Genomic DNA, 16,805 nt, shown 5'->3' on the forward strand with positions numbered 1-16,805 from the left:
ACAGATCCGGCGGCGGCTGGGGAGAGGGCTCCGCGCGCTGCGGCGGGAGGACAGGCTGAATGACAGCGGAGCGGAGCAGAGCCTGAGGTTGTTGGAACCTGTCAGAGCACGCTGCAATCAAGCTCGCCCTCGGTCTCGGGAGCTGTGTGTGCGTGCGTACCCAGACACACATACACACACACGCAGCGTTACTCCCCCCCAATAATTACTGTGTGTGCCCTGCCTCAAGGAAACCTAGTGAGGAGGCAAACAGGTCCCCCCCTGGAAGCCCAGTCGCTTCCTTTCCCCTACTCTTTGTGTGAGCGGCCCTGACAGCCCAGACCACCTGGAAGTTTCCCCACTGCAAAGCTCTCTAAATTAACAGGGAGTTTCCTGGCCGAGGGATGCCCCGCATGTCACCTCCTCTGGGGCGGCTAACCAGTGCCCTCAGAGCCCAGATGCCGGCCTCGAGCCTCCCTTTTTCTGCTGCCCTCATTCCCAAGCCGGGGGTGGGCAGCTCGCAAGACCTAGGCTGGTTCCCAGACGCGCAGGGGGCGCGCCCTCCAGGCCTGGGGCAACTCCACTGGTAGAAAGGCGGCTCGACGGCTCTGCTTCCGCCGAGGGTGTGCGGGGGCCCAACTTGACGGAGAACAGAGAGAGCGAGGACCCCAGGGCCGGGGTGAAATTAGCACGGGATGGGGCAGGGAGAAGGAACCCCGGGGGCCCACTCACCTCCCGTCGAACTCCGCGGCTGCCTGCAGGTAGAGCGAGGACCCGATCACCAGCGCCAGGAGGAAAACCATGTCGAGCGGCGAGTCCCGGGCAGCGGCGTAGCAGCGCGCGAGGAGCAGATTGGGATACAGGAGGCGCGGGAGAGGCGCGCTCGCCTCCTGCTCTACCCGGGAGGAGCTGCGGGCGCCGGGAACCCCCGCAGCCTCCGCGACTACTGCTACCAATCTCAGCGAAGAGCGGCGCGGCAAGCAGCCGGAGCAAGTCTGCGCGCGGCGTCCGGGGCCCCTCCGCCTCCCTCCCCGCGAGGGGAGGCGCTGCAGGGGGAGCTGCGCCGCCTGCGGGGAGGGGCGCAGGGGCGGGGGGCGCGCTTGCGCTCGACTAGCTGCTCTACCCGCCAGGGGTGAAGGGTGAGGGCGCTCGGCCCCTCGCCGGGGAGCTCGGGGGCGGGGGCGCTGCGGGAAAGCAGTGTCCCTTGGGGACCGGCCAAGCGGGGCGAGCGCCAAGCTGGGAGGAAAATTGCAAGCCTGGCCGGGGAGAGGGAAAGCTGGGTGCTCGGCAGGAAAGTGTGAGCCGAGAGGAAAGGGGCTCCAGGCGAAGGTGCATGCTCTGCGGCTTCCTTCCGAACAGGTGGTGACCGCAGGGACAAGCCGTAGCTTTCACCAGAGGGCGAAGTCCAAGGCGAGAGAGGTCTGTGGGACTGGAGCTGAACAGTGTCTGCATTTAGTGAAACCAAAGCACGACTTGGACAAATTAGCAAAGACAAACTCTGGGAGTTTGCTTCTCCCGCGGAGTTGGCAGAAACAGGTTTTTTTTTTTTTTTTTTTAATTTTGTAACCAACAGAGGGAAACGCTTGGCTGCGAACTGCAGACTGTTTCTCTCTCTGCCGGCTCACCCCTGAGCACATTAGAAGGATAGCAACAGCTACCTCTCCAGGGGCACGTGCCCGACCGACAGGGAGGGCAGTTACTACTTAGCAGTGATGTGGTGCCTGATCTTGCGGAGACCATTTAGAAACCATTTTGAGCAATGATTGCTGTTATTGTAGAGTAAAACGTATTGTACTAAAGGACTCTGTTCAAGTGAAAACACGCAGTGATTAACCTAAATTGCACGTGAACACATCAGTCCAATCAAGTCACTTCTCTTCCCAAACCTTTCCCGGAATGACTGCCCAAGGCCTCCTATACCTCTTGACCCGATCGCATGTGTCCTAATCCTAATCAAGGGCCTCGGTGCTTTTCTCCCACACTCCAGGCGTGCCCTTTGCCTCAGGCCATTGACTGACTGTTACTTCTGCCCGGACCCAGATATCTGCGTGGCTCACATTCTCACTTCGGTCTTTGCTCAAAGATCACCGCTTTGAGGAGACCAACCTTGACCACCGTATTTAAAATTGCAGCCTGTCCCTTCCTAATGTCTCTTGCCTGTTCTACTTTGTCTTTTCTCCAAACCACTTATTTGTATCTGTTTCCTATAGAATTTGCTTACTTCTTACTTGGCCTGTCTTCTTTCTACTAGGATACAAACTCTGCCAGAGCAGGTTTCTTTGTTCAGTGCCTGACATGTAGTAGGTGCTTATAAATGTTTATTGAAAGAGTTTGTTACATTACAGACTCCCCCATCATTATTATCTTTTTGAGATTTCTCCAATTTTAAATTTTTAATGGAAAGTTCTCTGACAGTGACTTCACTATCCTGATCTCTTAGTGTGTATAAACACAGGAATTTTCTGCAAGAAAAGGAAAAATAATGGTTTCAACTTAAGTGACTCTTTGATTTCCAAGTTGTTTTCTGTTAGCAAAACAAGTTTCTATTTTAATCTCAGGAAATATTCATGCCAGTTTAGGCTTGGGACATTATTTTAGGCAAACAGCTTGGTGTCATCCATTTCAGATCTTTCTAATGAACTCCAAAAATGTAGGAGTCAAAATATTTTTTCTGCAGAAAAATTTTTGTAAGTGTGATGTAGGCTTGCTTCCAGCTTCCAGTGGCTGCTCTTTAGCCATTGTCTTTGTTTATTGGTTCCTGATTGAGCAATGGATGATTAGGGTGAAAGGGACTAACCTACAGGCTAAAAACTAGAGATAGAGGGAAAGGAGGGTGAGTGGTAGTGAAAATAGGACAGTATCTGCAGTAAGATGTTGCTCCACTTTCTTTTATTTTTTTTCCCCATATTTTTTTCTTTGGCCTAGAAAACACTCCATTCATCTTCCTTCTTCATATGGACCCTCCACTTATACTATGGGTCCAAGCTTAGCTGACACTTATGCAGGAAGCCTTTGTGATTTTTTTGCGTGGATGAGACTCCTGTAATATGTGCTTCTACAGCCCTATGCCTCCCCTAGGGCAACTCAGTGCACGAAGCTGTAATTGCTCCCCACCAACTCTCAATTTCCCTCAAGACACTAATCCAACCCACAAGAGGGCAAGGGCCATTGTCACTATATCCCCTGTGCCCAGCACAGTGCCTGGCACAAAGCTTAAATTCAGCCATTGGAAATAGATTGGAATGGGTTAGATTGAATTCTGCCTGATGAACTTCAGCTTCTCCCTTGAGTCAGCTGTAGCTAATTATATCATTCTTTGTTGAATCATGGGATGAGAAGGGCTCTAAAGGAATTCCAACTGGTTAGTGTGCTGCAGTTATGACCGGGCAACCATTTCACAAAAGAGATGCAGTTCCCATGGGAGTGATATTTCATTCTCAGTCTTTTTTTTTTTCTTTTTAAAGCTAAGCCTGCATGATCGAACCCAAGCCATGGCCTCGACCCAAGCTGCTGCAGTGACAGCACCAGATCCTTAACCTACTGTGCTGCAAGAAAACTCCACACTCTCTCAGTCTTAAAAACAAACAAGAAAGAACCATACCAAACAACATGCTTTTAGCAATATCTGTACCTCTCTGGTAAAACGATGTTTTGCTTGGGTTTCATACCACCTTGCAAGTAGTAATCCCAATTTCCGAGCACACAAATAATGTCACTGGTTACAATATGATGCAGATAAACAGCAAAATAGAACCAATCAAACACATCTTCCAACACCTGGGAATTAGAAACTTGCAATTTTTTTAGTCATTTTTTTTTTCCCCAGCAAGTATTTATTACAAACCTATAATGGATTGGCACCTAGGTGCTAGGACTTCAGCAATGAGGCAGGGTTGTGCCCTGAAAGAGTTTCCATGGCAGTGGCAGAACCAGAAAATTGATGCTATGAAGAGAGGATGAAGGTGTAAAGAGAGTAAAGCAAAGATAAGGTGGTAGAAAGAGATGGGCTCTGACTTTTGGTAGAAGTGATTTGGTCACCTCTGGGAGAGGAGATTTGAGCAGAGTTGGAATAAAGTGAGGCTGTGGGGTGGGGGTGGTGTTCTAGCAAAAGGGCCAGAAGATGTATTTTCTCTATCAAGTTCTCTTAATGTCATGTAAGCTGTTGGGCGAGCTCTTGCTCTTCCTATCCCATATGCAGTGGTGACACAGGGACAGGATTACTGCTTCAGAAAGTCCTACTAAGAAAAGAGGATAAGGAACACACAGTTGCTCATTCACAGCAATTTTGACCCCCCGCTAAGCGGGAATTATGGATGTGCTCTGTTCTGGCAGCAGAGGAAGTGTCTGGGTCAGACAGTCAACACCCCCCCCCCCCCCCCCCGCCTGTGACAAGTCACTCTCTTGTCCCTTCATCTCCAGAGTCCTATCAGAAGTGACTCTTGGAGTTCCTGTCGTGGCGCAGTGGTTAATGAATCCGACTAGGAACCATGAGGTTGCGGGTTCGGTCCCTGCCCTTGCTCAGTGGGTTAATGATACGGCGTTGCCATGAGCTGTGGTGTAGGTTGCAGACGCGGCTCGGATCGCATGTTGCTGTGGCTCTGGCGTAGGCCGGTGGCTACAGCTCTGATTCAACCCCTCGCCTGGGAACCTCCATATGCCGCGGGAGCGGCCCAAGAAATAGCAACAACAACAACAACAACAATAACAACAACAACAACAACAAAAAGACAAAATACAAAAACAAAACAAAAAAGTGACTCTTGCCTTCATTTACAGTTCTTTTTCTACTGGTACAAATTTGAAGGCCTCAGTGTTGCTTGTTGTTGTTGTTTTTGTCTTTTTAGGGTAGCACCCGCAGCATGTGGAGGTTCCCAGGCTAGGGGTCTAACCCGAGCTGTTGCTGCCGACCTACACCAGAGCCATAGCAACATGGGATCTGAGCTGCTTCTGGGACCTACACCACAGCTCACAGCAATGCCAGATCCTTAACCAACTGAGTGAGGCTAGGGATCAAACCTGCAACCTCGTGGTTCCTAGTCGGATTCGTTTCCACTGCACCACGACGGGAACTCCTCAGCGTTGCCTTTAAGGACCTAACAGAGACAGCACATTTTCAGGCCAGACTCAGGGTTTCTGTGGATTTAAGTTTCCCTTAAAACACTAATAGGTTTCTGATCTACTTGCTTCCAGTCAGTTCCTTGTGCAGATAACCATAACCAAAGTCTTTTCTAGTCCTGGTTTTTAAGCCTGCTTTCTTTCTTTGCTTCCTTGTATCCATACCCTACTCTTTCAGCTTGATGGAGGCCACCTTGAGGCTAGCCGAAATAATAGGGTTGTTTGGAAGAGCAACACCCTTACTCTGATCCTTGCCACAAGGCTTGGATCCCTATGTTTATATTAATATTCAGGACATAAAAGTAGTTGTCTTTTTCAACCCCGGGAGGCCCCAAATTTCTAGATGCACTCATTGCCTTTCCTTTCTGCTTACAAAACAACCAGTTCTTGCCTGAGCTCATCTCTTTCTTAAGGTATCTTATGAAAGCAACAAGGAGCAGTGAATATACTAACATTTTCATTTTTTACAATGATATTCCCTTTATGTGGATATATATTGCAATTTCCAAGTAAGCATAGGTAATGATTTTACAAAAATAACATAAATTTCAGGAGGTTTCCAGCCCACACACAGCAGCTATAGTTAACCACAATCAGAGTTTATCATCCCGTCAAAGGATAATTCCAATACTATTTAAATTCTTCTAAAGTATCCAAAAAGGGATGCTTACAAATTATTCCTGAGAAGTCTTTGATATCTAAACCTGGAAAAATAGTCTTTTCATATGTGTACAAACATACACACATATATACAGATATAAATACCAATGCAAAAGCCCCAAATAAATGATTAGTGATATCATTTAAATAATCCAAGAATATATTAAAATAATCCATTACAATCCAGGAATATATTAAAATAATCCATTACAATCAAGTTGACAGAAACCTCTATGTAGGTAAAGGGTTAACAAAAGCCTTTCCTCTTCTGCATGAGAATTTGACCTTATGTTAACTTTTTAGCACTGTTCCCCTGGCAACCTGATAAGGTGATTTGCGAACTATGTTGCTATGTTGCTGGTAAAAATGGATGGGCTTCTGCTTGGTAAACCACATTTAGAAAAAGAGAGAGAGCCAATTATGCCTGATGGCAAACCATAGCATTGGACCAGTCTGAGTTCAGTGCCTTTTATAACTGGGCATGCCCCTTGCATAGACCTTGGACAATATGCCAGTGAGATAGATGGAATTGAAAATGGATCACTGTTGGTTGAATCTGCAGATGTGGGGGGACCCACAGATATAGCAGGGCCAACTGAACTACACCATTTTATTTAAGGAACTTGAGCATCTGTAGATTTTGATCTCCGTGGGGGTCTTGGAATCAATCCCCTGCAAATATAGAGGAACAACTCTACTGGCAATGATTCTCATCCATCTTCAAATAATTCTGTAAAGACAATGGAAGACTATTTGATGGGCCTTTAATTCTATTTTAATAGTACTTGAAGAATTGAAATAGACATGAATCAGTGACCAACAAATTTAGAAAGCTGTCTCAAGAGTTATTAAATTGTTGTGTTTAGTCTCCTACCTTTCAGCTCTTTTAAATTTGTATCTTAATGATCTGATACAAATTTTTAAATTTTTATTCATATTTTTATGTGTGAAAGAAAGATTCATCTATGTTGACAATAAATTTTTAGAATCACAAAAGCAGGGGTGGTAACACTAATCAGCTTCTTTAACACATTTACCCCCAATATCTTTGGCTTAAAGCAATTAAATTCCTTTCGTTAGTACAAAAATTTAATGCAGGTTGGACAGCTCTCCTAAGTGATCCTTTGCAAGTGGCTATTCAGGGATCTGGGCTCCTTCCATCCAGTAGTTTTGTCTTCCTGGAGTTCTCCTGTAGCCACATGGAGAGAGAGAATCCAGGCAATCACACCTGGGAATTTGTGGTACTATACTGGCCACTACCTAGTTACATGGCTCCAACTTTACCGCAAGAGAATTTGAAAAATATATATTTCCATGTGTCAAGAACAAAAGTGAAAATTTTTAATTGAATTCCTAGCACTGTCTTTATCATAGCCTCAAGAAAGGAGCCAACTTGGAGTTCCCATTGTGACTCAGTAGTATTGAACCTAACTGCTATCCATGAGGATGAGGGTTTGATCCCTGGTCTTGATCAGTGGGTTAAGGACCCAGCATTACCATGAACTGTGGTGTGGGTCACAGACAGAGCTCGTTTCCTGTGTTGCTGTGGCTGTGGCACAGGCTGGCAGTTGCAGCTCTGACTTGACCCCTAGCCTGGGAACCAACATATGCCGCAGGTACAGCCCTAAAAAGAAAAAAAGAAATGAGTCAACTTAGTATTTAATTACTTCCAGAAAAAAAGCTTAACACTATGATATCACTGAAAAATAATAGTACTTGAAAATCATTTTCCAAAATTCACTTCATCATTGATTTTCATCACACAGTAAGTCAGTATATTTCTTTGGGAATTCTTAACATATAACTCACTCAATTAGATTAAGTAAATTGTATAAAGTACCTAGTCAAGCGTATATACATGTAGTAAGTGCTCAACAAATACTATCTCCTCAACTCAAAGGAAGGTTTTACTGCTGGGAAGGTTTTAACGCTTCTCTAAGATTTTCTCTATATCCAAAATAGGCAATTATCAACACTTGCTTTAAGCTTTTCCATGCCTAATCCATCTCTGACAATACTGTGCTGGGAATCTTGAGTCTCAACTTAGGTTTATCAAAGTATTTGAGCAAATTCAGTTGTCTAAAATCCTCTTGCATCTCACTGTCACATGGGGGAAATACTAGTTAAGCTTTTCACCCGTCATAATAAATTATTGAGTTACTCTTTTTGGTCTCTGAAACATGGATCTGTTCTCAAGCAACATGGAAAACCAACTCTTTAGGCAAAACTTTAGTGCTTGTAAAAATACTTGTTAAAATAAATGATATTTACAGAATCCAGTCCAGGTAGGGAATGTGCTATATAACAACTCATCTGGATTTCCCAAGTATTAACCTTGGATCAAGTTAGTCTCTTGGAACTTAACTTAGAAGCTGGAAGGCTCTTCTCTCTCTCTCTTTTTAAAATCTATTTTTTTAAAAGCTTTATTAAAGTATAGATGATTTACAAGGTTGTTTTAATTTCTGCTGTACAACAAAGTGTTTCAGTTATACATGTACACACATCCATTCTTTCAAATTATTTTTCCGCATCCACATAGATTATCAGAGAATATTGGGTAGAGTTCTCTGTGCTATAAAGCAAATCCCTGTTGGCCAATCATTCCATATACCTCACTGGCAATATTCCAATTCCCAAGCCTATCCTGTCCTCTTCGGTAATAAGTTTTTCAAAGTCTATTAGTCTGTTTCTATTCTGCAAATAAATTCATTTGTATCCTTTTCTTAGATTATACATATAAGTCATATCATATGATGTTTGCCTTTCACTGTCTAACTTCACTTAGTATGATAATTTCTAGGTCCATCCTTGTTGCTGCAAATGCCGTTATTTATTTTTTTATGGCTGATTAATATTCCATTGTACACATCTTTCTTATTCACTCTTCTGTCAATGGACATTTAGGTTGCTTCCATATCTTGGCTATTATAAACAGTGCTGCAGTGAACACTAGGGTACATGTATCTTTTAAAATTATGGTTTTCTCCAGGTAGATGCCCAGGAGTGGGATTGCTGGATATATAGATTTATTTTTAGTTTTTTGAGGAACCTTCATACTGATTTCCATAGTTGTTACACCAATTTACATTCCCACCAACTGTGTGAGAGGGTTCCTTTTTCCACACCCTCTCCAGCATTTATTATTTGTAGGCTTTTTCATGATGGCCATTCTAGTTTGCATAAGTGGTAACTCATAGAAGTTTTAATTTACATTTTTCTAATAATTAGTGATGCTGAGCATCTTTTCATATGTGTGTTTTTTTTTGTTTGTTTGCTTTACAATCTGTATGTCTTCTTTGGAGATATGTCTATCTAGATCTTCTGCCCATTTTTTAATGGGGTTGTTTTTTTTTTTAATATTGAGCTACAGGAGGTGTTTGTATATTTTGGAGATTAATCCTTTGTCAGTTGCTTAATTTGCTAATATTTTCTCCATTCTGTGGGTTGTCTTTTCATTTTATTTATGGTTTCCTTTTCTGTGCAAAAACTTTTAAGTTTAATTGGGTCCCATTTGCTTATTTTTGTTTTTATTTTCATTACCTAGGAAGTGGATCCAAAAAGATACTGCTGCACTTCATGCCAAAGCGTGTTCTGCCTATATTTCCCTCTAGGAGTTTTTTAGTATCCAGCCTTACATTTAGGTCCTTAATCTATTTTGAGTTTATTTTTGTGTATGGTATTATAGAGTGCTCTAATTTCATTCTTTTCCATGCAGCCGTCCAGTTTTTCCAGAACCACTTATTGAAGAGACTGTCTTTTTTCTATTATGTATACTACTCAAGGAAATCTACAGATTCAATGCAATCCCTATCAAATTACCAATAGCATTTTTCACAGGACTAGAACAAAATATTTAAAAATTTGTATGGAAGCACAAAAGACCCCAAATAGGCAAAGCAATCCTGAGAAAGAAAAATGGAGCTGGAGGAATCAGGTTCCCGGACTTCAGATTATACTGAAAGCTACAGTCATCAAAACAGTATGGTACTGGCACAAAAACAAATATAGATCAATGTAACAGGATGGAAAACCCAGGAATAAACCCAAGCACCTATGGTCAACTAATCTGCGACAAAGGAGGCAAGAATATGCAATGGAAGACGTTTCTTAGCTCAACTTACAGTTTTTATAAGTTTATTATAAGAGAGTTAAATCAGATCTGTACCTTCACTTTCTGCAAGATTGTTGTGGATATTGTCTAATGTATGTATCTTGATCCCATTAAATAATTCGTTTCTTACAGAATTTCGAGCCAAGAAAAAAATTTAGCCTCTTTGGAGAAAATTTTTGTCTTCTCTTTTCTGATGAAAACTTACTGTATCAAGTTTCCCTTTTAAAAGTGGCTCCAAAAAAACTATGGAGACAGTCAAAAGATCAGTAGTTGCCCCAGGTTAATGAAGAGAGGCAGAGCACAGAGGATTTTTAGGGCAGTGGAACTATTCTGTGTTATACAAGATGGTGGGAATACATGCCATTTTACATTTGTCAAAATGTGGAGAACACACAACACCAAGAGCCCTAGTGTAAACTCTGGACTTTGGGTGGCTATGATGTGTCAATGCAGGTGCACTGACTGTAACAAAGGTACCACTTTGATGGAGGATGTTAATAACGGGGGAGGTTATGCAGGTGTGGGGCATGGAGTATATGGCAAAGCTCTCCATTTAATCTCCAAATTAAACCTTCCATTTAATTTTACTGCGACTATAAAACTGCTCTAGGGAGTTCCCGTTGTGGCACAGCAGAAACAAATCCAGCTAGTATCCATGGACTTGCTCCGTGGGTTAAGGATGCGGGGTTGCCGTGAGCTGCGGTACTGTAGGTTGAAGATGTGGCTTGATGTGATATTGCCGTGGCTGTGGTGTAGGCCAGCAGCTACAGCTCTAATTAGACTCCTAGCCTAAGAACTTCCATATGCATCAGGTCCACTCCTAAAAACAAAAACAAAGAAGCAAACAAAACAAAACAACAAAACAAAAATCCTAAAAAACCCCAAAGAAACTGCTCTAAAAATCTATTAATTTTCTTAAAAGAGTACATATGTTTGTCATTAATTTTCCCCAATACTTTAAACTTCATATGGCATTTTTGTTTAATATTATTTACAAGTAAAATTTTCACATAAACTTGGAAGAATAATTCCTTTATTCATATATATATATAAAGTGCCTACCAGGAAGCTCAGAGTTAAATTCTGCCACAAGAGTTATTTAAACTCTTGGGGTGGGTTAGCATGTGTGCTCTTTTCCTTCTTTCACTGGTCCCAATCTTCTATTTTCATATCTGACATGTTGTGATATAATAAATAGACATTTGGTCTTTGTTCTGGTTCCTGGCACAGAGCTCCTAAAACCTTTGTAATTTCCTGAATGATAGGGTGAGAGGAGTGTCTTTTGTAATTCATAAGAAGCCCCTTTTGACCACACCTGTGTTTAAGTTAATGAGGTGACTCTTGATGGGACCCTAGATAACCTTAGGATTGGGGCTGGTTGCCAAGGGAACCAGCTGTGCAATTCAACCCCACCCTCTGAGGATTTCTGAGGGAAGAAGGGCAGGAGAAGGACTTCATCACCAATAGCCAAAGATTTGATCAGCCGTGTCTATGTAATGAAGCCTCCATAAGACACTCAATGGACTTGGGTTTCAGGGAGATTCCAGGTTGGTGAATGCATCCACGTGCTGGCAGAGTGGTGGTCTGGAGAGGGCATGGAAGCTACTCACCTGTTCCTACATATGTTGCTCCATGCATATCCGTTTGGCTGTTCCTGAGTTGTAGCCCTTTAAGAAACTGGTAATAATAAGTAGAGTTATTTCTTTGAGTCCTGTGAGATATTCTAGCAAAGTTTTGAATGAGAGGAGACGATCATGGGAACCTCTGATTTATAGGCGGTCAGTCAGGAGTACGTACCAGTGACAACCTGAGACTTGGGACTGGTGTCTGCACTGGGGGCAGCCTTACGGGACTGAGCCCTTAGCCTGTGGGGTCTGTGTTAACTCTGGGTAGTTAGTGTCATGATGAATTAAACCCAGCTGGTGTTACAGAAAACTGGAGAATTGCTTGGCATGGAAAATCCACACATTTGGTGTCAGAAGTATTGTGAGTAGGAAGAAACAGAGTTTTATTACCTTTATTTTATATGGTCATTTCTTGAGATTTTTCTCCTTTTGGAAAGAAGCAGGACCAAAATAAATTCAATAAATAAAAAGATAAAAATAAGTCTCCCAACTGTTAAGATTTAGGCTTGATCTAAAAGCTGTAGCTTAGTCGTTTATTTGCTGTTTTAGGATTTCCCATCAAAGATTTTTTTCCCTGCTTCCAACATTGAGTCTGTTCTCCAGAAGGTCTTAAATTTTGAATTGTACTATCTTTCCTACATATAGGTAGTTCGCCTTCTTTATAACGGTTCACTTTTGCCCCTCTGTTCAACATGTGTCTCCCATAGACTAGACTGCCTTTTCCAAAATGAAGATGTGAAATGCAATAGTAAGGCCTCTTTCTGGGAAAGTTCCTTATATATAACCTAAATCAGTGAAGACGATTTTTACTTGTTCTGTCCCAGATGAAAAAAGAAGCAAAACATCGTACAATAAACAGCTCAAGCTATATGATCTATGGAATGAGCAAGCCCTACTCCCCAGTGCAAATAACTCAAAATATAAAATTTGTTAAAATTGAATAGTTGAAGATTCTCAGTAGATTAATGTTTTTAATTACAGTGTCTTCAGTTCTGGTTAACCACACATTAACTACAATCAATCTGCAAAATAATCCATCAAACAAATCAAAGCACTCCAGCAGTATGTCTCAATTTTATCTAGGGATCCAATGTGATTTGGAAGAATTTTACTTAAGGAGTCAGACTTCAAATTTAATCCTACTCTGATAAATACCAGTTGAGCTCTGACTGAACCTCTCTGAACCTCTGTTTTCTCTTCTGTTGGATAGGAATACTAATGTATTATATATACATAATTTTCTGTATATTGTGATGTTTCTGGCTGCAGAGAGACTGCCCCTCCAGGGCCGGCTCATTCTTAGAGAAGGCAAAGGGCACAGCCTGGAGCATGACTTTGATATGCAAACTAACCTCTCCAGACCCTATCTCTTCTATCTGGCATTTACATCCCAGAGGCAATATTCCTCTGCCTTAATCATCCCCAGGCCAGGTGCTAGGCAACTAGGGACCACCCTATAGGCCAGAGCCAACTGAAATTATTCAAATTCACCAACCCTAAAACATTTACTTTGTCCAGCCTTGCCTTTCCATGGAAACCCCAATAAATAACCCCTCCCCCCCTCCTGTCTTCTGCCTTCCAACCACCCTGGTTTTTTCCATGTGTCCCTGCTTGGTGTGCCTCCTGTGAAGGTAATGAATTCTGTTTCTTCCTGAGCCTCTGTCTGACTCCTCTTGTGGCCTCACCTGACTGACCATCTCATTAAAGAATGCAGAACAACCAACAAGTGTCTTGCAGAGTTGCTGAGAAAATATGAGTTAAAATATAACACCATCATTACAGTGCCTGGGATGTAGAAAACATTCAATTAATGGTAGCTGATAGGAAAAGCAAGCCTAACGTAGAAGGTATAACACCAACATGTAGGATCTGGATCAGTGTCCATGCTCAAGCTTTATCTGAATTTGCAGCTGTGGAGTGTCTGCACCTCTGTCTCTTGACACAGCATCAGGGATAGAAAGGAATGCTGGACCATTTCTGCATTTTTATCAACAGGTTTTTTTTTTTTTGGCCATAGGGATTTCCTGTCTCTTAATGTGACAGAAGCTGGAAGCAGAGGCTTCTGTCTTTCAACAACAGGTATGAATTCTGCCAACAGAAGAGCCAATTTAAGCTTCCAGAGAGGGAGGGATTCACCTGGACTGTAGAGATACAATGAGTTTATTATTTTTAATGAAATAAAGATGAAAGTAACACATACCAACTCAAAAGACGGAAAAGCAAGCACTGGCTGGATTTGATACCCAGGTTCAGAAGATTCTAGGAACGGAGCCAAATGTTCCCTGCCAGGCAGGAGATGTCGTCTTAGCTTATGTCAACCCTTGGTGCAATCAGTTCAGATTTCTTTAAAGTCTAGAAGAGAGATTTTTTTTTTCAATAAATAACAAGTATCTATTGCATAACTCGTGTGTGTGTTGGACTGCATTACATCTAATTCCTATCCAGACTTTGGGCTGTGACTGAAGATAGCTTCATCCCTTACAGTCATTTAATTTGGTTTCATTTTCTCAAACAACCCCTACCCCAAACCTGTAAAACTGATTATTGTCACCATGTAGTTGCCTTTTGTATGGTAATGAATCAGATTTTTTTTTTTTTTTCTTCCTTAGGGCTGCATCTGCAGTATATGGAATTCCCAGGTTAGGGGTGAAGCAGAGCTGCAGCTGCTGGCCTACACCACAGCCACAACAGTGCCAGATCTGAACCTCTTCTGGGACCTACACTTCAGCTCATGGCAACACCAGATCCTTAGCCCACTGAGCAAGGCCAGAGATCAAAGGTGCATCCTCATGGATACTAGTCAGGTTTGTAACCCCTGAGCCGCAATGGGAACTCCTGAGTCAATCCTTTTTTACTCATCACATTAACCCTAGGATAGGCCAGGAGAATGGAGATTAAAACCTAACAGGTCAGGGACACAGTAGGTGAAGAGTCCCACTGCAGCAAGTTCACACAGCTATTCAGTGGTGGAACTATAGTCCGAAACAGTTTGGCATTAGAGCCTGCTGGTAACCACAATGTTTACTGCTCTCTCTATAACATTGCTCATTAACAAGAGACGTAGAGGGAGAGAGTGGTGTTCACTAGGGCAAGGGTGGAAGCATCCTAATTGTGGCTGTCAAAAAACACATACCTTGGCTATGAAAGACCATATTTGTAGAGATGCCCAGAAAGATAAATGATCACACAGGAAATTTCAAGCTATTCCATTTGGCTGTAAGGACATTCTTGAGAACCTATGCAGTCGTGTGTATTTTCCCCACAAGGTGAATTCTTAACCCTTTCCTTTCTGCAATTATTTTTATTACATATTGTTCATTTTCCTATTTATGTATCTCCCCAAATTCATTTTACTTATACCTATCCCTTAGGTTAAAAGGTAAATGAACAGACTTCATAGCAGAAATAGTCCTTTGCAGAGTTCCCTGGTGGCTCAGAGGGTGAAGGATCCAGCATTGTCACTGCTGTGGTTCAAGTTGTTCTGGCATGGGTTTGATCTCTGGCCTGCATGCCATGTATGTGGAGGGAGGGAGGGAGAGGGAGAGAGAGAGAGAGAGAGAGAGAGAGAAAGAAAAGAAGTAGTCTTTTGCTGTATCCCAAAGAAGTTGAAGCTGGACAAAAATGCTACCACCCTCAGAACTTGTTTAGCAGTGTTTAGAAGGAGAAAACTGCCATGAAAAGAATAAGCTTGGGGAAGATGGTAAATGTGAACAGATGCCAGGAGCAGGCAAAGCCATTCAATTGCTGCCATTCTTCTTCTTCAAGGAAAATGAAGCATCTTCACATTGAAAAGTGTAGGGCAAATGTAAAGTGAGTCATAAATTTTATAATTCGCTCTCTTCAAAGGAATTAAATTACAAAATATGATGGTCTGATTTTTCTCTAAGGCCATATATATCTAATCCAATACTATAATTAACATTGAGTTTTAAATGTTGTTAGTCTCAGAAGAATGAATCCAGAAATCTTGGGTGGAAGTATTTCAAAGAAGATGTTGTTATCAAATACTCCCTTGCTATGAACAGAGTGAGACTGGTAGAATTTCTAAAACAATAAGGCTTCGGGCTTCAGGCTCATTTGGTTGCAAGATCAGAACCTCACTCTGCCTACTTGATGTAAAAGAGAATTCATTATATAGCAGCTCCTCATGGAATTCAAGACAGGAAGGACAGTTGAGCCCCATGGGGAATTAGACTTGGAAACGGAAAAGGCTTCCAGACTCTGCAGCTGTTCTTGGGCTACAGGTTCTCTGGCCTACATTCTTCTGTTTTCCCTGCCTTGTCTGCAGCCTGGTTCTCTGTGCGTGCTCCTCAATAGCTGTCAGAGTCTCTCATTCGACAGGACCTGGTGAACCACCAGCGCATGATCCCCAGCCTCAGTCTCTCGGCTCAAATTCTCAAGAAAAAAAATAATCAGGCTGGTCGAGCTCACAGATCAGATGCCCATCTTTGTTTTTAATCAAGGAGGGTTGGGTTTATTTGGTATAAATATAGGAAAGAAAGGCTCAGAGTTGGTGTTCTAATTGGCCAAAGATAGAGATGTCTTTAAGAGAACTGGAAGAAATCTCAAAATGTATCTCTAATCACTATGATCTGGACCCAGGGCCCTAGTGTCCTGGAACCCTCACAGGACCTTAAATGACTGCCAAGGACAATTCAAATATTGGTACAGGCTTTGGGGAAAATGCCATTAAAAAGGAAAACAATATATATATGTAAATTGGTCTCCACAAAATAAGGTGTAAGCTCATAAATTACTCTCTACCACTAAAGTGAAATTCTAAATTGAAATAAAAACTTTCAGTGACACATTGGAACCATAATCGAAGATTTTTAGGACAAACGGCAATGAAGTAGTATATCTGATAGCAACATAATGTGATATATTAGGCAGAGAATATTCATATCAAGTATATACAATAAATAATGATCAATACATGATTTTAAAGCAAAATGCCCTTTTATTGTCCTATAATTTGACTGAGATGTGAAAAGTTTTTCAGCAGAGAGTAGCGTTTTTCATTTTTTCCCCTGATACAATCACCTAACCGGGTTGGAGTTTACTTCTAAATGAGAGCAGGGCCTGGCTCTAGAAGTTCCTAGAAAACTAGATTCTGTTGCCACCATTACCCCTCAAAAGAATCAAAGCTCAGAGCTACATCCTAACCCTGCCCAGAGTTGGGGGCTGGAGAGAGGGGTCTTCATGGGGTGTAGTTAGCAGGCTTGACCTCACCTTTCCAGAGCCATTTTTTCGGGATCAGAATTTATCTCTGGGAGTGGAATAGTTTAATAACTAAATATTCTCACTTTAAAAAC

The 16,805-nt window shown here is 42.3% G+C and overlaps 1 protein-coding gene across 5 annotated transcripts in view; it reads right to left on the bottom strand.

The window, feature by feature from the left end:
• The window catches only part of NPNT (nephronectin), a 90,387-nt gene extending 89,356 nt beyond the window's left edge, over positions 1-1,031 (bottom strand). For 2 of the 5 annotated variants that reach the window (XM_047798273.1, XM_047798272.1), the window contains exon 1: positions 712-1,020. In XM_047798273.1, coding sequence (XP_047654229.1) covers positions 712-782 — 71 coding nt within the window. In that variant the 5' untranslated portion in view covers positions 783-1,020. Of the gene's footprint in view, positions 1-711 lie in introns of all 5 variants that reach the window. The other 3 variants (XM_047798275.1, XM_047798274.1, XM_047798276.1) reach the window with 2 other exon arrangements.
• Positions 1,032-16,805: the final 15,774 nt, after the last annotated feature.

This window comes from Phacochoerus africanus, chromosome 10 (genome assembly GCF_016906955.1).
Source record: "Phacochoerus africanus isolate WHEZ1 chromosome 10, ROS_Pafr_v1, whole genome shotgun sequence".
Taxonomy (NCBI): Eukaryota; Metazoa; Chordata; class Mammalia; order Artiodactyla; family Suidae; genus Phacochoerus; species Phacochoerus africanus.